This window comes from Triticum urartu, chromosome 7A (genome assembly GCF_056163025.1).
Source record: "Triticum urartu cultivar PI428250 chromosome 7A, HENAU_Tu73, whole genome shotgun sequence".
In the NCBI taxonomy this organism is placed as follows: Eukaryota; Viridiplantae; Streptophyta; class Magnoliopsida; order Poales; family Poaceae; genus Triticum; species Triticum urartu.
The window spans coordinates 558,190,960-558,216,986 of record NC_141879.1 but is presented as its reverse complement, the minus strand read 5'-3'; the positions used below and the strand labels follow the sequence as shown (position 1 = coordinate 558,216,986).

The window sequence follows — 26,027 nt, the reverse complement described above, 5'->3', positions numbered from 1 at the left end:
ATTTACGCTTTCAATATTTGGTTGCCGTTAAAAAATGTTTTCAATGTTCAACGCTTCGTTATGGCTTAAATATTTTGGGCCTCTAATTATGTCCCTCATAGTATTCTAGTCTAGTGGCTATTTGGACGAGGTCAGTACTACCAGGTCCTAAGTTCGAGTCTGTAGGAGTCACGCGTTTGAGAAATAGAGACTGTTTACGTTGTCAAGAAAAAAATTAGCTTCATGCCTGGTGGGCCGGCCCAGTCGAGTCCACAGCCACAATCCCGGAATTCGACATGCCGCGTCAACGATTCCTGTTTGGAAACTCTCTCAAGGTTTAAAATACATCGGGATCAGAGAGTCCGGTGTGCTGATTTCCAGGATTTAAAGTTAACTTGTTCCCACGTGCCATGTGGAAGTGGACCATCTATGTTGTTTCTGCTTTAACCTTGCCCAAATAAAATTAAACATGAACAAACATGTAATGTGCACATAATTCACACATATAGTTGCAGGCACTTGCCCAAACAATTTTTAGAACGGGGCCCAGAACCAAGAAAGAAACACAAGAATGAACGTGCCATCGTTGCAGGATGATGTGGCCGACAAGGTGCGATGGGCTTGGCAGCCATCGGGAACTTTCATGATCAGATCGGCCTATGCATGCAAATTCTTTGGGCGTGAGGCCGATGCGGCGGCAACAATCATCTAGGACTCCAGAGCTCCCATCCAATGTAAGTTTTTCATGTGTCTAAAAAAATGCAAGTTTTTCACGTGCCTCGTTCTGCGTAATTGTTGTTGGACCTCTGACCGTTTGACAAGGCGTGGACTGCCCCACCAAGCCATGCCCATTGTGCGATCAACTTATGGAGACCATCGATCATCTCATTGTGGCTTACGTGTTCGCCCGGCAAGTTTGGTTCGAGGTTCTGGACACTTGGCGTGCGGCATTATTGGCACCTACAGCTACGGGCACACTTCTCGTTTGGAGCACCTCCCATATGCCTCAAGCTACAACCTGAAAAGATCTCAATTCGCTCATGTTGTTGGTGTTCTGAGCGTGGAAGCATCGCAATGACGTGGTGTTCAACAAAGCCACTCCCAGGGGGTTTGTGCTTCGAAGGATCTTGGACGGGGGCAAAACTTGGGTTGTGGCTGGTTTGTCTAAAGGTGATCTGGCACCTACCGTGTTTCTTGTGGAGGTCGTTGGCCATTGTAAAACTGTGGATGGTTGTCCTGCCGTTTCTCCTATGAATATATGAAAATGTACAGTGGTTGATAAGACAATATTATCTTAAACTTTACATGTAATTTAGAGATAAAAATAAAAAGATATCTACAATAGGTTATCTCTTAGCCTTATTTTTAATAACTAATAATTTCTAAAAACATGATATAAAACATATCATGCTAAAAAGTCATCTTTTAAATAAAAGAAGACAAGCATTTATCATATGTGACACTCCTAGCATGCCACCGTTGTACATACCGACGAACCCAGCGTCCTCAGCCCCCGCATGGACGGCGAGTCGGCGAGGCTATGAGCGTGCCCTGCGGTAGTGGAGTAGCGCACGCCGGCGAGGTCAATGGAGCAGGAGAAGCGCGTCGCCCACGGCCCACCACCGCTCTAGCTGCAGCTAGCAGCTCGGCCGTACGCCGGGATCGATGGGGGCAACTCCTAATCCGATCGTTTCCCAACTCGGATTCCCCGGCCACAAAGAATCCGAACACGGGCAGAGCCGGATTCAAAATTCGACTCGGATCGGACGCCAGCGGACGTGGCCATGATAACGAACCCCCCTACGCGCAGCTCCTGCCGTGCGTGCGCCGACGCAGGTTTTTCGAGTTATTCCATCCGACTAGGTCGCCGAGTTCCGATGGCGGGGGCCGCCCGCGCGCGCGCCATGGGGAAGATGCAGAAGGCCGTCGCCGTCGACGACCTCTGGTGGAACCGGCACGGGTTCCCGCAGGGGTACCACTTCGTGCCGGACGACCCCGAGCTCCTCCGCCTGCTCGAGGACAAGATCGCCGGCCGCGCTCTCCCCCACCCTCTCCCCACCATCTTCCACGACGTCAGGCTCCGCGACTACCACCCCGCCGAGCTCTACGGTACCCCCTCCGTTCCTCCTCTCTCCTTCTTCGTTTTGTCTTTAGTAATCCGTGGTGATCCGTCGATGCAACTCCGCGCGCGCGCTCATGGTGCGAATCGAAATTCGATGGAGCAGAGGAGTACAGGGCGTGGCAGGAGGCCGGGAGCATCTACCTCTTCAGCGAGAGGGAGTTCCGAGGGAACGCCAGGGTGCGCCCGGGGCGGCTCGCCAAGGACGGCTGGTGGAAGGCCTCGGGCGGCGGCGAGCCCTTGAAGCGCCGCGGCCTCACCGTCGGCTCTAAGCTCACCTTGGTCTTCTACGACAAGAAGCCCGGCGACAAGCTCGGCGTCAAGACCGACTGGGCCATCAAAGAGTACACCAAGATCGTTGACAAGAAGGTAATTATTCATCTTCCTCATCGATCGTGAACCCCTTTGTTCATGGCTGAATTCTCTACTGGTTTGAAGGTGATTTTTTGTTTATAATAATTAAAATTGGTTTGCGAGCGAAAACACGTTGGGTCTGTCTAGGACACATCTAAATGTATCATAATTATGTCACATCTAATCTGATGTTCATTAAGTTTGTGGTCTATTTTTTATTCCTAGCTTTTTTTTTGTTCCTTGTTGGTACATTATTTATGAAAGATTAGATGTGACATCCTTAGATGTTTTCTAGATGTAAATTAGACAAACTGAAACATGTTTTACCTTTTAAAAAAAAGATTTTGATTTTGAGTTGGCATTAGCTTAATTAACACATCTGCGGCGGTTGCATATATAGCACTCCGACCCTGACACTTTTTATAACTACTAAAATTGTCATTTAAAAAAGAATCAAAAAACAGAAACTTGTTATCAGAAAAGAAAGTTGTCATCCTCACGTAACTAAACTTGTCATAAAAAAACGTTCGAAGTTGCCATATAATTGTGCCACATGTGTAACACTTATCAGGGTCCTATATTTTTGGGAGGGGAGGGTGTCTTCGTATCTAGGTTGGCGAATGTTTAACTTGAGTTTTTTTTTCATCTAAAAAAAGTATCACGTATTAAGACATACTTCAGTTTCATGAATAGATGATGCTTAATGGTTGTCTAATTTGAGTATATGTTTGTATAAAAACTTTAGGTCATAAATAATGTTTCCATGGTAAACCTAACGTTATTATCTTCACGTTACCAAATCTATTCTTTGTAAGTTGCTAGTCAATCAAAGCTAAGAAAACATCTACCGCCACAAGCCTACAACGCAACACATTTACACCGAAGAAAGGAGGGTGGTGGCAGTGTATATTTCCTCAGTCAAATTTCTAGGAAGTCATTTGATTTCAAACAAACAGAGGAGTTGTCTTAATTTCCAAATATATATCTGCTGTTGAGATTTCCTATCGTACCATGCCGGTCCTAATGTCGATCATCTGAAAAAGGTGATTGTGCATGACGTTTACACTTGACAGACTTGTAATTTAGAAGTGATCACAAATTAATTGACATTTCAAGCTGTGATGGACACGTTTACACTTGACAGACTTGTAATTTAGAAGTGATCACAAATTAATTGACATTTCAAGCTGTGATGGACACCACGTACTATACACATCTAGATTGGCCATGCATGCATGCATAATTGCGAGTATGTATCTTTATAATTTCAGAGCTGAGCCTGCTTTCTCCTGTTGTTTCCTCATCACGCCTTTGTGTGTTTGCAGGCGGAGGAGATGGCCTTGTACCGCCTCTACAAGATGAGCAAACCCAGCAATGGGAAGCAAGCAGCTCAAGAAGATGAAGACGCCCCTGCTTTCAAGGAGACGCCGCCGCCAGCCGGGCAGCCACATGACTACCACTACGGCGCCTTCGGTGCCGCGCCGGGGCCAAGCACAAGCTACTCGGTCACCGGGCCGGGGCCAAGCACAAGCTACTCGGTGACGCCGGACGCCAGCTACATGGGGCCGCAGCACAACATCGTCCAGTACACCAACCGGCATGCGCCCTGGGATGTGCTGCCGGCGATGATCCGGTCTCCTGTGCCATCAGGGCCAGCAGCCGCTACGCATTGCCTGCCGGCGTCTGCCGAGCACTTTGGCTACCAAGAAACTGCAGCAGACGCCAAGCACCCTGGCTACCAAGAAACCACAGACCCGCTGAAGGCGCAGCAGCTACTGCCGGCGTCTGCCGAGCAGTTTGACTACCAAGAAACTCCAGTAGACGCCGAGCACTTTGGCTGCCAAGAAACTCCAGTCGACGCCGAGCACTTTGGCTGCCAAGAAACTCCAGTCGACGCCGATCACTTTGGCTGCCAAGAAACTCCAGTCGACGCCGAGCACTTTGGCTGCCAAGAAACTCCAGTCGACGCCGAGCACTTTGGCTGCCAAGAAACTCCAGTCGACGCCGAGCACTTTGGCTGCCAAGAAACTCCAGTAGACGCCGAGCACTTTGGCTGCCAAGAAACTCCAGTAGACGCCGATCACTTTGGCTGCCAAGAAACTCCAATCGACGCCAAGCACTTTGGCTGCCAGGAAACCACATGCACGCTGAAGACGGAGCTCCCATCACCACCGGCGGCGCTGGCTGCTCAAAGCGGCTACCTGGCTGATGAGTTCGACGATTGGTGCCAGGCACAGCAGGGTTTGCAGCAGGTGCCTATGAGTCCCTCTTTCCCCATGCCCGACGACATAGATTCACAGCAGGTGGCTGCGAGTCCCTTCCCCGTGCTCGAAGATACCGATTTCGATGGCTTCCTTGAGGACATCGATATTGACAGCTTGCTTGAGGATATGCAGACGATTCCCACGGAGGAAAACAGCGAGCGCTTTTCATGCACATTGGATGAGCTCCTCTACCCCAAGATGGAGGACGACACGTCATTGATGCCCAACGATCAGGTTCAGAGTAACAGATGTCTCAAAAGAAAAAGGTTAGAGTAGCAGGAACCAGCAAGAGCGATCAAAAAAGAAAGAAGATTTACAGTAGCAGAAACCAGCAAGAGCAATAGATAGCAGCTAGTTATCTCCCAGTCTTCATATTTCATGGCGTTTCCTCACATTTAGCAATTTCATTCATGGTGTTCATACTACTGTACTGTTGTAAGTTTTCTTTTTGTATATACTGTTCTACCTGAGAAGCAATTTCTTCATCGGACATGATTGGCTATTTTTTATGATTGAATAGGTTTCAAGTCGCAACCCCTCAAGTTACATTAGGGAAATATTGATCATTAGGCATTTTAGTGGGGAAAATCATCTCATGATAACTGAATCTGGAATAAATTCTAATTACATAATTTCTAGAGATTCATGCATGATAAGGGAGGGCCGATTTTGCTCTGACAGCTTGTGTATGTCAATGTCTCTGTAAATGAACTGAACATTTATGTGCCCATCCCAACCTTTGCAAAGTTATCACCATAGGCGGTTGTCAACAATGGCAGAAACTACATCTTTCAATGTTCCCTACAAAATTGTCGTAATTGTATCAGACATACATTTATAATACTATTGGATCGAAAGCAAAATGACAAACTGTCCTCAGTGATATGTACAGCAGTAATAGTACATGAGAATTTCTAGGGGTTCTGAAAAGTAAAGATCAATTGTACATGGTCCACATAATATGGCAATCATAACATGGAAATTGTTTCAATTCTTACCTGGGAATGATCTTTCAAACCAAGAGAGATCACCAACGGCCGAGCTGAGCCACTACCACTTCAAAACAAGTATAACAACAATATAAGTACAAAACGGTGAGACAAAGTTAACCAACCCTGATACGTAAGTCATTTGTGCATGCGTATGTAGGCAAATGGCATGTGGTATATCAGCCCTATGAGCGAACCTGTACGGGTTGGGTACTAACTTCAGTATAAAAATTGGCACAAAAACTATAGGGTGAAGAAAATATTACGGGTGCGCTTGGATGCAAAGTATTTTTGCAGTTTTTGGGAAATACCGTGGTTTCTGAAAAATCATTGTATTATAAACTTTGAGGTGTTTGGATGAAACAAAAACTGAAGGCCTAGTTTGGCAGCATTTTGTTTAAAAAAAACCATGGTAATCCTAAACCATAGTATTTCAATGTGTGGGCAAGCAATACTTCGTTTCCCTAAAACCATGGTTTTCTCTGTTTAAGCAATACTACCGGTGTGTTTGGCGGTGCTGTTTTACTACAGATTTTAACCAACCCATGCTAACAGCCGCCGGCTGCATGCAGCTTTGTCATGCATTAGGTCAAAACGTCTTCACCTAGATGCTAGGATCTGTAGCAGGCTAGAGTTATCGCTTATATATACACGTATGTAATCTAATACCTGAATTCACGCATAGCCTTTAAATGAATTACTCTATAAGAAGATCAGATGCGATCGCCTACTATTTTTCCTTTGTCTGTTATCTGGTAAATGAATTGTATTCTATCTCCTGATTATTAGGCGTTTCAGTTTGATTAGCTTGCGTTTAGTCCGTCTCTTAGGTCCTTCCGACCATCGTCACCTGCGAGCTCATCTCTCCCTTGCAGCCATAAGCGAATCAAGCTCACCTTCTATATCCCGTCCTTATCTGTTCAGTCTAATGATTGCAACCCTGCCGTAAGGGGCTGCATGTAGGTTAGAGATGTCATCCCTAGATGGGATGGCAACACAAATTATTTTTTAGTGATCTTGCACGCTTTTATCGACTCCTTGGTTGCCAATTATTTTCCGACGAGTAGCAAGTCTCGGACGAAGATTGGTGCAGTAGACCGATTGGGGTCATTGGAGCACTCTCGTACGCAGAAGGCTAGCTAGCCAATAGCTAGAAGCAAAGTCGTACACAGCAAGTTAAACTAATTTGCCGATCAATTCTAAAACGCACGTACACTCGCAAACTATTTTGCCCCGGCTGGAAGCACATGGACGTATAGGCAGGATATATAGGTGCGCTAGTTGAATCCTGAAACATCAACAACTCATGCAAAGATTATGCGTGAATCGGTGAATCCATGTGCTAGATTACATACGTGTGCATACAATTGATAACTCTAGCCTGCTACAGATTGTAGCATCTAGGTGAAGACATTTTGACCTCGTGCATGGTAAGGCCACATGCAGCCGGCGGCCGTTAGCAGTGTGGTAAAACAGCACCGCCAAACGCACCAGTAGTATTGCTTAAACAAAGAAAATCAGCGGTTTTAGAGAAATGGAGTACTGCTTGCCCGCATTGAAATACTACGGTTTTGGATTACCATGGCTTTTTTAAACAATGCTGCCCATTTAAGTCTAATCCTTACAACACTGAAGGGTGTTGGAGAACATTTGCACGGAAATTCAACAACAGTGTTAAAAAAGAGGAGCTTATTGCTGCTTGCTTTCAATGTTGTTGCCAGTACAGCCTAACCAATGACTAAACGGAACAATTGATGGGCCATAGGTATGCATTGTCCCACATGGAACTCCTCATCCAAAATTACATGCAGTTATTAACGGTGCTTGACAGGTACACAGACAAAAACTTGAAAAACTAATCAAAGATGGGGGAAACAGCAGATAGCAAGATGAGATGGTTAAGAATGCAAACCTTATATGCTCGATAAGTTGACGTGCACAAGCTAGCAGGAGTGGCTGCAATCACAACGTTATGCAGAGTCATTAGATGTGTCCACAATCAGGCCTGACAATATGGATGTTCTGATGAGAATACCTCATCCCTCTTCCCAAAAAGAACAGATACATTGTAGGTTGGATCAGAGAAAACACTTTCATCTTTCCTATTCAGGAAGGAAAGGGTTAGTAAAGAATGCAGCACAAGAGTTCAAGTAAAGAAATGACAATGGTAATTAGAACGGAGTTTTACGCACGGCGGCATGTGTGCACGGTATCTTGCGCGTGCGTTCTCGCTTTGAGATGGTAACTATCAGTACCAGCCTGGGATATTGAACAGTTGTACAAGCATATACACATCGTATTAGTTTGTTTGTTCATACGCGAACGGTCTAAGATGCGTGCATCGGGTCGCCTTCCACGGACGGGGATATGTGCCGGCACAAAACGAGCCTCGTCTGACATGGAAAGAAAATTTGCGTGGACCCTTCCCATTACTATCGCCCGAAACCCCCACCCGACCACCGCCCCTGAGCTCTCTCTCTCTCTCTCTCTCTCTCTCTCATGGTGTGCGGCGCTCTCGTGCTTGCCGGCGACGAGCCGACGACCAGCGTCGCTAAGCCATTCTTGGTGCAAATCCGCTGGGTGAGCGTTTCCACCGACGACGCACACTCCTAGCCGCGGCCTGGAAAACGGCGCGGCCACATTCAATCTCGGCTCGGGCACCACGCCAACGCTCTGCTCTCCTTCAATCTACGGCACCACCGCGAACTGACTGCGGCAAGGTCCTCGTGTCTCTCAAGCGGGACTCGGTTCCGCCGCCGGTTCCATTAAGTTTCGCCCAGATCCACCGGAAGCAGTCAACACGGAAGGGTCGAAACTCCAAATCCAGTGGCAGGGAGACCGTCGTCCACCTCGCGAGCTCCGATCAGGTGAGTTCTTTCCCATCATGTCGGCTCGTCATGGCCAGTTTATGTGTTCTGTTTGAATGTTTTCCTCCGCTGATGGTTTTGAATCCATGGCTGTTCTTGTCCACAGGTGCTAGCTTTGCATGTATCAAATTTTGCTCCATTTATTTCTTTGATTTGATCCGGGTGGGTTGCGGCCTTGCGGGAGCAGCCGACCTGCAGATTTGTGACGCGACCGTATTTTCCAGGCCTAAGCCGTGGCCTTTCAGCGTGCTATTGCAGGGTCGAGTTTCTTTCCGGCGGGTTGTGGTGTTCTGGTGGGTGTGCCGTGTGCGTCTGACTCGGGGAAGAAGAACAGTAATTGTTGGGCGGTGGGGTAGAATCGGGAGAATGGAGCGTGTCAATATTGGCCCCAATCTGCCGCTGGGGGCCAACACTGTTTCCAGGCTGTACTGCTACTTGTTAAATTTTGGTATATGCAGTGGGCAGTTAATTTTTTCACTTACTGTTTATCGGAACGCAGATTCAAAATTTGAATCTGAATCTGGTGTGTTGAGTGTTAACCCACAAGAAAAACACGACATCTTTTAATTATTTGTTCCATATCTAACAGGTTTGAAACTATGTATCAGGATTAGATAGACTGGTTTGATGTTCCACTACTGGCACTTGTTGCTGAATCACTCCAGTCCTGGTTTCGATCAAGTTCGAAAAAACTGTCTAATTTCTTTGCAAACTTACAGTTCTTGCTTAAGACCTCTGGTCTGATAAAATATGTGCTGGCGCTTCTTGCTTATGAAGTGCTTCAGACCTTGGTTCTGATCAGTTCAAACAAAAAAAGAATTGCTTTTTTATGGGGAATTACTTGCAAAATTGACGGTATGGTTCTGGTTTAGTCGATGATACTGGTTCTCGTACAGGACGGACGATTAATTTCTGCATGCAGCCCACCAACTCAAGCTGCTGGTACTGCTCTGTTCGGGAGCCAAAATAGTATTACCAATTAATTAGTGTAAATAATGGATTAGTAGTCCTCTGTTTGGAAGCCGAATTAGCAAGTGATCCGCCTAAATAATCTCCCGACCGTCATTTTGATTTCAGCCATGCATGCCTTACTGGAGTATACTCCCTCCGTTCCAAAATAGATGACTCAACTTTGTACTAACTTTAGTACAAAGTTAGTACAAAATTGAGTCATCTATTTTGGAACGGAGGGAGTAGTAGTTAAACCACTGTTGCATGCGTTAATACTCCCCACTAATGCTCAAGCTTTTTCTTTTTGCTGGTGCACTAATGCTCAAGCTTAAAATAGTTGGTTGCCTAGCTAAACAGTTTTGTTAGTTGACTGGTCCTGCTGCAGTAATTTTGAATGTCCTAATGGTGCCTAATCACTCCCAACCACATCACGCATTTTTTTCCACAAAATGGTACTGATTGATTAGTTTCATAATGCACGTTCAGCAGGTTAGATCAAAACAATGGCGTCTTTTAAAAGATTTCAAACGAACCAGTAGCTTGCTTCTTGTGCCGGCTCAGGGTACTCAGTCGCTCAAGGTTTCTGCCTCGTGCGAAACCTGGCACTCGATCCGGTGGCCCAGGTGTGCCAGTACGGGGCGCTAACGTTTGTAATACATGCATTCCTATAGCAGGAAACGAAACATATACACAGCGTCATAACTGCGGTTGTGTGATCCCAATGCGGACCAATGGACTGGATATGCATACCAGTGGACGCGGTGCACAGAAAGCATTATTCGCAATGGTAATGCCTTAATTCCATAAACTGTTACCAGTACAAAACATCCAGTACACTTCTTTTTCACCCCTTAGTTGACACAGAATAATATGCAAGAACCAATCATCTATCATGTTGAGGTAATAATGAAAGATATAGCACAAATATAAACCTGAAAGTTATGACATGACATTTACAGCAAGACTACAGAACGGCTCGATAGTTTTGCAGCTTTCTTTGGTACTAGACTAGATGATTAACCACACAAACAGATAATTTGTGTCGTAGCACTAAAGATCAGCTAGACCTGGAACTTCCAAATATCAACATGTACATGGAGGGGGCGACCACATATGCAGAACTGATGATGCAAAAACATAGGGCAAACTCTGCATTTTTTTTTGACCGGGATATACCAAACTATACATGCTAATGAGAATCAAGAACTTACTTAGCAGCTAATATGGTTCCCATGCATCCGATCTGCGTCACGATGACCTGCCAGTACAGTAACGTGGACAGCTGAGCATCTCTCACATGTGAAAATCAGCATTCAATCAAATCAAATACGGCCTATGAACTCGCAACTCACCAGAAAGTTATCCTCGTATCTGCTGATGACAATGTCAGTCTTGTTGCCCTGTACAGCCCAGACAGACAGAAGCAAGTTATACTAACTCCCACTGTGATAGTACTAGATTTCTCTTAAAATCGACCAGAGAAGTGCGTAGATTAATTCCAACAGAGTGGAAGCTACGGATCCCCCGGAAAAAGAAAGTGCAGGCTACGGAAACTACGATATCAGGGAGAAAAGATTGGTGATGTTGCTGGAGCGAGCGAGATCAGCAGACCTTGATGTCCAAGGAGAGGGACCTGTGCGGCAGGGGGAAGCGGCCGCCTGCCTGCGCGGAACCTGCCGGCGTCTCCATCTGCGAGACCAAGCGGATCGGGGAACCGCGTGCGCAGAGGGGAGAAGAAGCTGCTGCTGTTAGAAGGATCGATTGGAAATCCGGAACCAGCCGGACGGATTGGAGGCAGGCAGACAGTGGGAAGGAGGAGAGGAGCTGGGGAGGGAAGAACTGCTGGGCGGCGTGGCTGTGGCGGCGCCAGGCTCGGGAGTCAGCGAGGACAAGACTCGGGAGAGGAGATCGGAACGAGGGAGGAGGACGGCAATGCGAAGGGGCAAAGCCAGCGGGCCGGCCCGGGCACGGCCCACCCTTAAACGTGCCTGGCACAGCGTGGCCCGGCCCGCCGGGGCCCGTTTATAAACAGAAAAAAACAAAAAATGAGGCAACGTGTCATCGATATCTATCTATACTCCCCCCTAAAAAAATCTATATCTATCTATGCCATTCTTTTTTTTTTGCTAATAAAGAAGAAACATTTCTTACCATCGTAATTTCGTCTGCCCATCCTATGTCAAACAAGTTTTTCGTTTGTTCTCTATTGGGGCAATCAAACCCGCGACAACCACAATGCAACAAAGGCTAGAAGATTTTGTTACCTGTAGACATAAGTTAAATTTTCCGTCATGTGGTCCAGACTTTTAGTTTGTTCCGTTTCTAAGTCTCCTCTCGCCTGGGCCTCAGTCCACCCTTTATTCAATACTCTCTCTGTTTCATAATATAGTGCCTATAGATTTTTGCAAAAATCAAACATTACAAACTTTGATCATATTTATAGAGAAAGGTAGATACATCTAGAATACCAAATGCACATCATTAAATACATCATGAGTTGTATTTTCAGAATGTACATGTTTGATATTGTAGATGTAGACAGTTTTCTCTATACACTTGGTCAAAGTTGGCAAAATTTAGCTTTCATAAAAATCTATAGGCACTACATTATGAAATGGAGGGAGTAGCAGGCCGAGCTGAAGCAGCCGCCGAGCAATAGACAAAAAATAGCGTCAATTTGGGGAAAAATTACTGAGCACTTCATTATGTATATAAGACTGCAGCCAACAGAGCTAAGCTTTAGTCTAGAACAAAAGGTTTGTTATCTACTCCCTCTTCCAGCTACTCCAGCGACAATTATTTCGATACAGATGGAGTATTAAATAGTCCCACCTTACTTCTTTTCGATATCGCACCATTTAATGTACGTTTGCAGAACTTTCACGTATAGAAGTTGGCTGCTAATGGATTCCTAGCTAGGCTACCGGCATGACAGAACGAATGAGACGTGATATTGTGGCATGTGGCGAGAGTGCACATATACAGATTGCTATGCGCATGCACAACAAAACGACGACCATATGCAATTGGATTGTGTTGATACGAGTGCTTGTAGACCCCAAGACTTGCACGCCGCATATAACAATGTTAAAACAAGATTTGTGGTCAAACGTCTAGCTAGGGACTCTCTGGTATACAGGCCTGCATGAGACTGCGTGCAACATCCGCTCATCCGACATTGGTGACCGCATGTGGTTCTGATGTCTGCTCCATGTTGCCAAAGGCAAGATCGGCAGTAAGCCACTGGCCAAAATGGTACAGTAATTGCATCCTGGGACGAGAAGGAGTGGCACATGAACGGGAGACCAACGTGCATTGCGGTGCGACTGCATGAGGAGTCCCGGTGTGAGGCGTGGCAATGGTGTGACAACAGTGAAATCCCCTTCACAGTTGGATTGTGAGTAACCGGGGGAAGGGTGACAATTGGAGCCCACAAGGGTGGGCGATGGCGTGGCGCCTATGAAATCCTCACGCCATCGTATGTCATCAAGAGGACGCAGAGGAGTAAAGGAACAAGACTAGCCCCTCTAATGCAGACCTGCAGCGACGAGGCCAATTCTACGACGAGTGCAAGTGACAGCAAGTCAAGACGTTGTAGGGTGATACATCAAGGACTTCCTCCTGGATACCACTTTTGCCTTGACTGCCACCACTATAGAATGCGCGAAATTCAACGCTGGCTCGCCCACGACTCTGGTCAGCACGCACGAGCTCATCTCCGCTTACCAACTCACAAGTATTTTGTTACTATTTGCGTTCTTGCGGTTACTTTTGTGATCGAACAAATTAAACCATCAAACAATCTGTGCAGCTTTTAATTGATTCGTTACTAGTTTTCATCAACCAATTTCTTCTGTTGTTTGTTGTGTTCTACACTCTTACTTATCGAGAAGAGCTACCATAGATGCCCTACATAGGATTGGTATTTGGTGTCTTAGTAATGCACTTTATTCTTTAAGTGGTAATGACGTTTTCATCGATAGCGAGACGCCCATGATTATTTCTCCAAGTTTCGTAACTTGCACCCGATCATTAGTAGTGACATGTTTGGTTGCTCGCATACACCCCAACCAGACCCGCGCGGGAAGAAAATGGCCTGTTTGGTTGCATACGTTCACTGTTTGGCATTCATAGCACGAAACTTAAAGCACCTTGGGGCTAGGCCCGCTTTGGAACCGATGAATCCACAGTTTTTCCATAGCTAGGCCCGTGGGGTGCACGTGGGCGGCGGCTACACGCGAGGAGCCACTCTCGAGACATTGTGTTGTTTTTTGAAGCGTTGTCATAATTACCCCTTTTTGAACATTAAAACAGCAGGAGAGGCTCCTACTATTGCTTTACGTAAATGGTTATATTACATTTACAATATTTACATAGCCTTAGAGATAAAAAGATAAAACAGGCATCTACATTATACAGTTTAAGAAAATATGCCCTAGAGGCAATAATAAAGTTATTATTTATTTCCTTATATCATGATAAATGTTTATTATTCATGCTAAAATTATATTAACCGGAAACTTAGTACATGTGTGAATACATAGACAAACAGAGTGTCACAAGTTTGCCTCTACTTGACTAGCTCATTGAATTAATGATGGTTATGTTTCCTAACCATAGAATAATGTGATTGACTTGACCCATTCATTAGCTTAGCACGATGATCATTTAGTTTGTTGCTATTGCTTTCTCCATAACTATACATGTTCCTATGACTATGAGATCATGCAACTCCCGAATGCCGGAGGAACACTTTGTGTGCTACCAAACGTCACAACGTAACTAGGTGATTATAAAGGTGCTCTATATGTGTCTCCGATGGTATTTGTTGAGTTGGCATGGATCAAGATTAGGATTTGTCACTCCGATTGTCGGAGAGGTATCTCTGGGCCCTCTCGGTAATGCACATCACTATAAGCCTTGCAAGCAATGTGACTAATGAGTTAGTTGCGGGATGATGCATTACGGAACGAGTAAAAAGACTTGCTGGTAACGAGATTGAACTAGGTATTGAGATACCGACGATCGAATCTCAGGCAAGTAACATACCGATGACAAAGGGAACAACGTATACCGTTATGCAGTTTGACCGATAAGATCTTCATAGAATATGTAGGAGACAATATTGGCATCCAGGTTCCGCTATTGGTTATTGACCGGAGATGAGTCTCGGTCATGTCTACATAGTTCTCGAACTCATAGGGTCCGCACGCTTAACGTTTGGTGATGATCGGTATTATGAGTTTATGTGTTTTAATGTACCGAAGGTTGTTCGGAGTCCCGGATGAGACCAAGGACATGACGAGGAGTCTCGAAATGTTTGAGACATAAAGATCGATATATTGGAAGGCTATATTCGGACATCGGAAAGGTTCTGAGTGGTTCGGGTATTTATCGGAGTACCGGAGAGTTACGGGAATTTGCCGAGGAGTATATGGGCCTTATTGGGCTTTAGGGGAAAGAGAGAGGCGAGGCTACGTGCCCCCCAAGGCCAGTCTGAATTGGACTAGGGGGAGGGGCAGCGCCCCCTCCTTCCTTCTCTTCTCTTTTCCCTTTTCTTCTCTCCTACTCCTACTACATGGAAGGGGGGAATCTTACTCCCGGTGGGAGTAGGACTCCCCAGGGCGTGCCATAGTAGAGGGTCGGCCCTCCCCCTCCTCCACTCCTTTATATACGGGGGAAGGGGGCACCCCATGAACACACAAGTTGATCAGTTGATCTTTTAGCCGTGTGCGGTGCCCCCCTCCACCATAATCCACCTCGGTCATATCGCAGCGGTGCTTAGGCGAAGCCCTGTGTCAGTATCATCATCATCACCGGCATCACGCCGTCGTGTTGACGGAACTCTCCCATGAAGCTCTGCTGGATCGGAGTTCATGGGACGTCATCGAGTTGAACGTGTGCTGAACTCGGAGGTGCCGTGCATTTGGTACTTGGATCGGTCGGATCGTGAAGACGTTCGACTACATCAACCGCGTTCTCATAACGCTTCTGCTTACGGTCTACGAGGGTATGTGGACAATACTCTTCCCACTCGTTGCTATGCATCACCATGATCTTGCGTGTGCGTAGGAATTTTTTTGAAATTACTACGTTCCCCAACAGTGGTATCAGAGCCAGCTTTATGCGTAGATGTTATATGCACGAGTAGAACACAAGTGAGTTGTGGGCGATACAAGTCATACTGCTTACCAGCATGTCATACTTTGGTTCGGTGGTATTGTTGGATGAAGCGGCCCGGACCGACATTACGCGTACGTTTATGTGACACTGGTTCTACCGACGTGCTTCGCACACAAGTGGCTGGCGGGTGTCAGTTCCTCCAACTTTAGTTGAACCGAGTGTGACTACGCCCGGTCCTTGTTGAAGGTTAAAACAACACTAACTTGACGAAATATCATTGTGGTTTTGATGCGTAGGTAAGAACGGTTCTTGCTCAGCCCGTAGCAGCCACGTAAAACTTGCAACAAGAAAGTAGAGGACGTCTAACTTGTTTTTGCAGGGCATGTTGTGATATGATATGGTCAAGACGTGATGAGATATAAATTGTTGTATGAGATGATCATGTTTTGTTAAAGTTATTGGCAACTGGCAGAAGCCTTGTGGGTGTCTCTTTATTGCATGAGATGCAAGTGCCATGTAATTGCTTTACTTTATCGCTATGCGATAGCAATAGTTGCAAAAGCAATAGTTGGCGAGACGACCATGTGACGACACATTGATAGAGATCAAGATGATGGAGATCATGGTGTCATGCCGGTGACAATAGAGATCATGACAGTACTTTGGAGATGGAGATCAAAGGCACAAGATGATCATGGCCATATCATGTCACATATTTTGATTGCATGTGATATTTATCCTTTATGCATCTTATTTTTCTTAGTTCGGCGGTAGCATTATAAGATGATCTCTCACTAAATATCAAGGTACAAGTGTTCTCCCTGAGTATGCACCGTTGCCCAAGTTCATCGTGCCGAGACACCATGTGATGATCGGGTGTGATAAGCTCTACGTTCATATACAACGGGTGCAAGCAAGTTTTGCACACGCAGAAATGCTCGGGTTAAACTTGACGAGCCTAGCATATGCAGATATGGCCTCAGAACACTGAGACCGAAAGGTCGAGCGTGAATCATATAGTAGATATGATCAACATAGTGATGTTCACCATTGAAAACTACTCCATCTCATGTGATGATAGGACATGGTTTAGTTGATTTGGATCACGTGATCATTTAGATGACTAGAGGGATGTCTATCTAAGTGGGAGTTCTTAAGTAATATGATTAATTAAACTTTAATTTATCATGAACTTAGTCCTGATAGTATTTGCATAACTATGTTGTAGATCAATAGCTCGCGATGTAGCTCCCCGTTTATTTTGATATGTTCCTAGAGAAAAACTAAGTTGAAAGATGTTAGTAGCAATGATGCGGATTGGATCCGTGATCTGAGGATTATCCTCATTGCTGCATAGAAGAATTATGTCCTTGATGCACCGCTAGGTGACAGACCGATTGCAAGAGCAGATGCAGACGTTATGAACGTTTGGCGAGCTCGATATGATGACTACTTGATAGTCTAGTGCACCATGCTTTATGGCTTAGAATCGGGGCTTCAAAGACGTTTTGAACGCCACAGAGCATATGAGATGTTCCAAGATTTGAAATTAGTATTTCAGACTCATGCCCATGTCGAAAGGTATGAGACCTTTGACAAGCACTTGCCTACAAGATGGAGGAGAATAGCTCAGCTAGTGAGCATGTGCTCAGTGTTGGGGATCGTAGCAGAAATTAAAAAAATTCTACGCATCACCAAGATCAATCTATGGAGTATTCTAGCAACGAGGGGAATAGGAGTGCATCTACATACCCTTGTAGATTGCGATCGGAAGTGTTCAAGTGAACGGGGATGATGGAGTCGTACTCGCCGTGATCCAAATCACCGATGACCAAGTGCCGAACGGACAGCACCACCGCATTCAACACACGTACGGTTGGGAAGACGTCTCCTCCTTCTTGATCCAGCAAGGGGGAAGGAGAGGTTGATGAAGATACAGCAACACGACGGCGTGGTGGTGGATGCAGCAGGATCCCGGCAGGGCTTCGCCAAGCACAAGCGGGGAGGAGAGGTGTTACGGAGGGAGAGGGAGGCGCCAAGAGTAAGGTGCGACTGCCCTCCCTCCCTTCCACTATATATAGGGGCTAGGGGGCGCATGCCCCCTTGGAGATCCCATCTAAAGGGGGGCGGCGGCCCCTGGGGGCAACGGCCCCCTTAGGGTTTCCAACCAGGGGGGCGCATGCCCCCTCGGGGAGGGGGCAACGGCCCCCTAGGGTTTCCAACCCTAGGCGCATTGGGCCCTTGGGTGGGGCGCACCAGCCCATCAGTGGCTGGTTCCCATGCCACTTCAGCCCATGGGGCCCTTCGGGATAGGTGGCCCCATCCGGTGGACCCCCGGGACCCTTCCGGTGGTCCCGGTACAATACCAGTAACCCCCGAAACCTTCCCGCTGGCCGAAACTGGACTTCCTATATATAAATCTTCACCTCCAGACCATTCCGGAACTCCTCGTGACGTCCGGGATCTCATCCGGGACTCCGAACAACTTTCGGGTTACTGCATACTAATATCTCTACAACCCTAGCGTCATCGAACCTTAAGTGTGTAGACCCTACGGGTTCGGGAGACACGCAGACATGACCGAGACGCCTCTCCGGTCAATAACCAACAGCGGGATCTGGATACCCATGTTGGCTCCCACATGCTCCTCGATGATCTCATCGGATGAACCACGATGTCGAGGACTTAATCAATCCCGTATACAATTCCCTTTGTCAATCGGTACGTTACTTGTCCGAGACTCGATCGTCGGTATCCCAATACCTTGTTCAGTCTCGTTACCGGCAAGTCACTTTACTCGTACCGTAATGCATGATCCTGTGACCAACCCCTTGGTCACATTAAGCTCATTATGATGATGCATTACCGAGTGGGCCCATAGATGCCTCTCTGTCATACGGAGTGACAAATCCCAGTCTTGATTCGTGCCAACCCAACAGACACTTTCGGAGATACCTGTAATGTACCTTTATAGTCACCCAGTTACGTTGTGACGTTTGGCACACCTAAGGCACTCCTACGGTATCCGGGAGTTGCACAATCTCATGGTCTAAGAAAATGATACTTGACATTCAGAAAAGCTATAGCAAACGAACTACACGATCTTTGAGTTATGCTTAGGTTTGGGTCTTGTCCATCACATCATTCTCCTAATGATGTGATCCCGTTATCAATGACATCCCCATGTCCATAGCCAGGAAACCATGACTATCTGTTAATCAACGAGCTAGTCAACTAGAGGCTCACTAGGGACACATTGTGGTCTATGTATTCACACATGTATTACGATTTCCGGATAATACAATTATAGCATGAATAATAGACAATTATCATGAACAAGGAAATATAATAATCATTTTATTATTGCCTCTAGGGCATATTTCCAACAGTCTCCCACTTGCACTAGAGTCAATCATCTAGTTACATTGTGATGAATCGAACACCCATGGAATTCTGGTGTTGATCATGTTTTGCTCTAGGGAGAGGTTTAGTCAACAGATCTGCTACATTCAGGTCCGTATGTACTTTACAAATTTCTATGTCTCCATTTTGAACACTTTCACGAATGGAGTTGAAGTGACGCTTGATATGCCTGGTCTTCCTGTGAAACCTAGGCTCCTTGGCAAGGGCAATAGCTCCAGTGTTGTCACAGAAGAGAGTCATCGGCCCCGACACATTGGGTATGACTCCTAGGTCGGTGATGAACTCCTTCACCCAGATTGCTTCTTGTGCTGCCTCCGAGGCTGCCATGTATTCTGCTTCACATGTAGATCCCGCCGCGACGCTTTGCTTGCAACTGCACCAGCTTACTGCCCCACCATTCAAAATATACACGTATCCGTTTTGTGACTTAGAGTCATCCAGATCTGTGTCGAAGCTAGCGTCGACGTAACCCTTTACGACGAGCTCTTCGCCACCTCCATAAACGAGAAACATATCCTTGGTCCTTTTCAGGTACTTCAGGATGTTTTTGACCGCTGTCCAGTGTTCCTTGCCGGGATTACTTTGGTACCTACCTACCAAACTTACGGCAAGGTTTACATCAGGTCTGGTACACAACATGGCATACATAATAGACCCTATGGCTGAGGCATAGGGGATGACACTCATCTCTTCTATATCTTCTGCCGTGGTCGGGCATTGAGCCGTGCTCAATCGCACACCTTGCAATACAGGTAAGAACCCCTTCTTGGACTGATCCATATTGAACTTCTTCAATATCTTGTCAAGGTACGTACTTTGTGAAAGACCGATGAGGCGTCTTGATCTATCTCTATAGATCTTGATGCCTAATATATAAGCAGCTTCTCCAAGGTCCTTCATTGAAAAACACTTGTTCAAATAGGCCTTTATGCTTTCCAAGAATTCTATATCATTTCCCATCAACAGTATGTCATCCACATATAATATGAGAAATGCTACAGAGCTCCCACTCACTTTCTTGTAAACGCAGGCTTCTCCATAAGTCTGCATAAACCCAAACGCTTTGATCATCTCATCAAAGCGAATGTTCCAACTCCGAGATGCTTGCACCAGCCCATAGATTGAGCGTTGGAGCTTGCACACCTTGTTAGCATTCTTAGGATTGACAAAACCTTCCGGCTGCATCATATACAATTCTTCCTTAAGAAAGCCGTTAAGGAATGCCGTTTTGACGTCCATTTGCCATATCTCATAATCATAGAATGCGGAAATTGCTAACATGATTCGGACGGACTTCAGCTTCGCTACGGGTGAGGAAGTCTCATCGTAGTCAACCCCTTGAACTTGTCGATAACCCTTAGCGACAAGTCGAGCCTTATAGATGGTCACATTACCATCCGCGTCTGTCTTCTTCTTAAAGATCCATTTATTTTCTATGGCTCGCCGATCTTTGGGCAAGTCAGTCAAAGTCCATACTTTGTTTTCATACATGGATTCTATCTCGGATTTCATGGCTTCTAGCAATTTGTCGGAATCTGGGCCCGCCATCGCTTCTTCATAGTTCGAAGGTTCACCGTTGTCTAACAACATGATTTCCAAGACAGGGTTGCCGTACCACTCTGGTGCGGAACGTGTCCTTGTGGACCTACGAAGTTCAGTAGGAGCTTGATCCGAAGTATCTTGATCATCATCATTAACTTCCTCTCTAATCGGTGCAGGCACCACAGGAACATTTTCCTGAGCTGCGCTACTCTCTACTTCAAGAGGCATTACTTCATCAAGCTCTACTTTCCTCCCACTTACTTCTTTCGAGAGAAACTCCTTCTCTAGAAAGGATCCATTCTTGGCAACGAAGATCTTGCCTTCGGATCTGAGGTAGAAGGTATACCCAATGGTTTCCTTAGGGTATACTATGAAGACGCATTTTTCCGACTTGGGTTCGAGCTTTTCAGGTTGAAGTTTCTTGACATAAGCATCGCATCCCCAAACTTTTAGAAACGACAGCTTAGGTTTCTTCCCAAACCATAATTCATACGGTGTCGTCTCAACGGATTTTGACGGAGCCCTATTTAAAGTGAATGCGGCAGTCTCTAAAGCATAGCCCCAAAATGAGAGCGGTAGATCGGTAAGAGACATCATAGATCGCACCATATCCAATAGAGTGCGATTACGACGTTCGGACACACCGTTACGCTGAGGTGTTCCAGGCGGCGTGAGTTGTGAAACGATTCCACATTTCCTTAAGTGTGTGCCAAATTTGTGACTTAAATATTCTCCCCCACAATTTGATCGTAAGAACTTTATTTTTTCTGTCACGTTGATTCTCAACCTCACTCTGAAATTCCTTGAACTTTTCGAAGGTCTCAGACTTGTGTTTCATTAAGTAGACATACCCATATCTACTCAAGTCATCAGTGAGAGTGAGAACATAACGATAGCCACCGCGAGCCTCAACACTCATTGGACCGCACACATCAGTATGTATGATTTCCAATAAGTTGGTTGCTCGCTCCATTGTTCCTGAGAACGGAGTCTTGGTCATCTTACCCATGAGGCATGGTTCGCACGTGTCAAATGATTCGTAATCAAGAGACTCTAAAAGTCCATCTGCATGGAGCTTCTTCATGCGTTTGACACCTATGTGACCAAGGCGGGAGTGCCACAAGTATGTGGGACTATCATTATCAACCTTACATCTTTTGGTATTCACACTATGAATATGTGTAGCATTACGCTCGAGATTCATTAAGAATAAACCATTCACCATCGGAGCATGACCATAAAACATATCTCTCATATAAATAGAACAACCATTATTCTCGGATTTAAATGAGTAGCCATCTCGTATTAAACGAGATCCTGATACAATGTTCATGCTCAAAGCTGGTACTAAATAACAATTATTGAGGTTTAAAACTAATCCCGTAGGTAAATGTAGAGGTAGCGTGCCGCCAGCGATCACATCGACCCTGGAACCATTCCCGACGCGCATCGTCACCTCGTCCTTCGCCAGTCTCCGTTTATTCCGCAGCTCCTGCTTTGAGTTACAAATGTGAGCAACCGCACCGGTATCAAATACCCAGGAGCTACTACGAGTACTGGTAAGGTACACATCAATTACATGTATATCACATATACCTTTCGTGATGCCGGCCTTCTTGTCCGCTAAGTATTTGGGGCAGTTCCGCTTCCAGTGACCACTTCCCTTGCAATAAAAACACTCAGTCTCGGGCTTGGGTCCATTCTTTGGCTTCTTCCCGGCAGCTTGCTTACCGGGCACGGCAACTCCCTTGCCGTCCTTCTTGAAGTTCTTCTTACCCTTGCCTTTCTTGAACTTAGTGGTTTTATTCACCATCAACACTTGATGTTCCTTTTTGACTTCTACCTCTGCTGATTTCAGCATTGCAAATACTTCAGGAATGGTCTTTTCCATCCCCTGCATATTGAAGTTCATCACAAAGTGTAGGATCGAAAGTATGTCTAGAGGGGGGGTGATTAGACTACTTGACCAAATAAAAACTTAACCTTTTCCCAATTTTAGTTCTTGGCAGATTTTAGCTATTGTAGGACAAGTCAAGCAATCATCACACAATTCAAGCAAGCATGCAAAGAGTATATTGGCAGCGGAAAGTAAAGCATGCAACTTGCAAGAATGTAAAGGGAAGGGTTTGGAGAATTCAAACGCAATTGGAGACACGGATGTTTTTCCCGTGGTTCGGATAGGTGGTGCTATCCTACATCCACGTTGATGGAGACTTCAACCCACGAAGGGTAACGGTTGCGCGAGTCCACGGAGGGCTCCACCCATGAAGGGTAATGGTTGCGCGAGTCCACGGAGGGCTCCACCCACGAAGGGTCCATGAAGAAGCAACCTTGTCTATTCCACCATGGCCATCGCCCACGAAGGACTTGCCTCACTAGCGGTAGATCTTCACGAAGTAGGCAATCTCCTTGCCCTTACAAACTCCTTGGTTCAACTCCACAATCTTGTCGGAGGCTCCCAAGTGACACCTAGCCAATCTAGGAGACACCACTCTCCAAGAAGTAACAAATGGTGTGTAGGTAATGAACTCCTTGCTCTTGTGCTTCAAATGATAGTCTCCCCAACACTCAACTCTCTCTCATAGGATTTGGATTTTGTGGAAAGAAGATTTGAGTGGAAAGCAACTTGGGGAAGGCTAGAGATCAAGATTCATATGGTAGGAATGGAATATCTTGGTCTCAACACATGAGTAGGTGGTTCTCTCTCAGAACATATGAGTTGGAATTGTGTATGTGTTCTGATGGCTCTCTCCACGAATGAAGAGGAGGTGGAGGGGTATATATAGCCTCCACACAAAATCCAACTGTTACACACAGTTTTCCAATCTCGGTGGGACCGAATCAACAAACTCGGTCGGACCGAAAAGGTAAACCTAGTGACCGTTAGAGATTTTCGGTGGGACTGACATGCAACTCGGTAGGACCGATGTGGTTAGGGTTTGGGCATAACGTAATCTCGGTGAGACCGATTACACAAACTCGGTGAGACCGATTTTGGTAATTAGCTAACCAGAGAGTTGGTCAGGCAAACTCGGTGGGACCGATTTGCTCTTTCGGTGAGACCGAAAAGTTACAAAAAGGAAACACTAAATTTACATTGCAATCTCGGTGGGACCGATCCGCTCTTTCTGTGAGACCGAAAAGTTACGAAAGGGAAAAAGAGAGTTTGCAATCCCATCTCGGTGAGACCGAGATCCCTATCGGTAGAACCGAATTGCTAGGGTTTGGCAGTGGCTTATGACAAGTGAAACTCGGTGGCGCCGGATAGAAAGAATCGGTATGACCGAGTTTGGCTTAGGGTTTAGGTCATATGTGGATATGGGAAAGTAGTTGAGGGTTTTGGAGCATATCACTAAGCACATGAAGCAAGAGGCTCATTAAGCAACACCTCATCCCTCCTTGATAGTATTGGCTTTTCCTAAAGACTCAATGTGATCTTGGATCACTAAAATATAAAATGAAGAGTCTTGAGCTTTTGAGCTTGAGCCAATCCTTTGTCCTTAGCATTTTGAGGGTTCCACTTTCACATCCATGCCATGCCAATCATTGAGCTTTCCTGAAATAGTCATCTTGGAATAGCATTAGCTCAATGAGCTATATGTTGTTATGAATTACCAAAACCACCTAGGGATAGTTGCACTTTCAATCTCCCCCTTTTTGGTAATTGATGACAACATATAGATCAAAGCTTCGACAAATGATAATAAGCATGAAATATATCGTCACTTTGAGAAGTGTGTGACAAGTAAGAGCTCCCCCTAAATTTGTGCATATTTATAATTTTCTTTGGACTGCAAATGCACAAGGAGTTAGAGTCATGGGTTACTCTTCCATGTCACATACATCTTGGTGGAGTGCTTAAAATGATAAGAATGAAATACATGCACTCATCACCAAGAATAGTGAATGATCACATAAGATAGATAAGATAATAGCATTCACCAAGCATTAAGTGTAGCTTATGATCAAACACATGATCATCAATGTCTCACGAGCAATGACATAGTATCTCACACAAAAGCAAACAAAGTTCAAAAAACCACCAAATAAAACAAGAGAGAAAAAAAGCAACACTCTCTCTCTTGAAGCCTATGATCTATACATTTTTCTCCCCCTTTGGCAACAAGTTACCAAAAAGTTCCTAGAAAATGCATAGTGCTAGATCGACGCTCAGGCTTGATCTTCAGGTGGTGGTGGAGTCCGGAGCACTCCAAGGACGAAGCCTTCTGTAGACGTGGTTGGAGTTGAGGCTGAAGTGGACGCTAGAGCTGGTGGAACTGAGGCTGTAGCTGGTGCAGAAGTGGTGGCTCTGGTGTCAGCAACTGGCACTGCAGACGACCTCGGACCTCGTGGCACTCTGGCAAAGGCATCAGTTGTAGTCTTGCCTCTCCTCTCCTGCATGTCATCCTGGAGCTGCTCCACTGCAGTCTGAATCTCTGTCACTTTGACATCCAAGTCATAGAACTTTTGTTCCATGATCCTCTCTAAGCTTGCCTGGTTCTGAGTTAGGGTGGCTAGTCCTTGCTCAATCCGTAGGGTGGATGCAATCAAGTAACCAAGCTGCTCTTGTTTGGTTTTCAGGAAATATTCAGATGCCTCCTCTTGAGTAGGCATCTTGGCAGCTTTCTCCTTCCTTGCCTTCTCCTTCTTTGCTTGTGCTTGGGCAGATGATGGTTCATTCTCAGCCATAACAACTTGATTATCTTCAAAATCTGGACGGATGGGCAAGTGTTCCTTGTCCAACAAGTATATGCCCGTGCCCATCTTGGAGTTAATGAGCTCCTGAATTTGTGGGGCATACCCACAGCTCCTCTTCTAATCTGCTGCAGTCCTCTTGATAGTTTCTACTATGAGGCTCATGACCTTGAATTTCTGAGGCACATCAAATATATGTAGCAAGTTAATGGCGTGACCTCTGATCATTCTATGATCTCCAGACTTGGGCAAGAGTGTGTGCCTAAGGATCTAGTTGATCGGTAGTCCTGACAACAAGTGTTTTACGGACCCAAGCTGGTGAGTGTCAAGATCATCTACTGGAATCCCCTTGTACATATTTGCCATTGAGTTATGATCCATCTTTTTCTTAGCATAGACATCCAAGTCATCTTCATTTTCCTCTGGGGCATTGATCAACTTTGCCCATTCCTCAACAGTTGATTGGTACCTTGTACCTCCAGACATCCATGTTATCCTTCCATCTGGGTAGAAGTGTGCTGTGGAGTAGAATTGCATAATGAGCTCCTCGTTCCACTTTGTGAGCTTCTGCCCAACAAAGTCTGCAACTCCACAAGCACTAAAGCTGTCAATCACACCAGGATAGTGTTCCTCATTTTCCTTCATGTAGGTCCAGTCGACCCATCTCATGTCACAAACAATGGGCTTCTTGTCCAACAAAACTGTCTCATAGAAGTCCTGT

At 45.8% G+C, this 26,027-nt stretch overlaps 2 protein-coding genes across 3 annotated transcripts; one reads left to right on the top strand and one right to left on the bottom strand.

Annotated features, from left to right (window-relative positions):
- The first annotated feature begins 1,559 nt into the window (after positions 1–1,559).
- Positions 1,560–5,054, top strand: LOC147960439 (uncharacterized). Its single transcript, XM_087533352.1, has 3 exons — positions 1,560–2,088; positions 2,205–2,467; positions 3,730–5,054. Exons 1-3 carry the CDS (start codon positions 1,857–1,859, stop codon positions 4,990–4,992), a joined length of 1,758 nt encoding a protein of 585 aa, XP_087389478.1. The 5' UTR covers positions 1,560–1,856; the 3' UTR covers positions 4,993–5,054.
- Positions 5,055–5,193: 139 nt separating this feature from the next.
- On the bottom strand, positions 5,194–11,478 carry LOC125521721 (proteasome assembly chaperone-like protein). Of its 2 annotated transcripts, none has more exons than XM_048686785.2 (7): positions 11,135–11,478; positions 10,876–10,923; positions 10,735–10,781; positions 7,741–7,807; positions 7,618–7,661; positions 5,715–5,766; positions 5,194–5,517 (listed from the first exon to the last, which is right to left on the bottom strand). In XM_048686785.2, exons 1-7 carry the CDS (start codon positions 11,210–11,212, stop codon positions 5,467–5,469), a joined length of 387 nt encoding a protein of 128 aa, XP_048542742.1. In that variant the 5' UTR covers positions 11,213–11,478; the 3' UTR covers positions 5,194–5,466. The 2 variants fall into 2 exon arrangements, with proteins under 2 accessions (XP_048542742.1, XP_048542741.1); XM_048686784.2 differs by having other exon boundaries at positions 5,715–5,772; positions 11,135–11,476.
- Between the last annotated feature and the right edge of the window lie 14,549 nt (positions 11,479–26,027).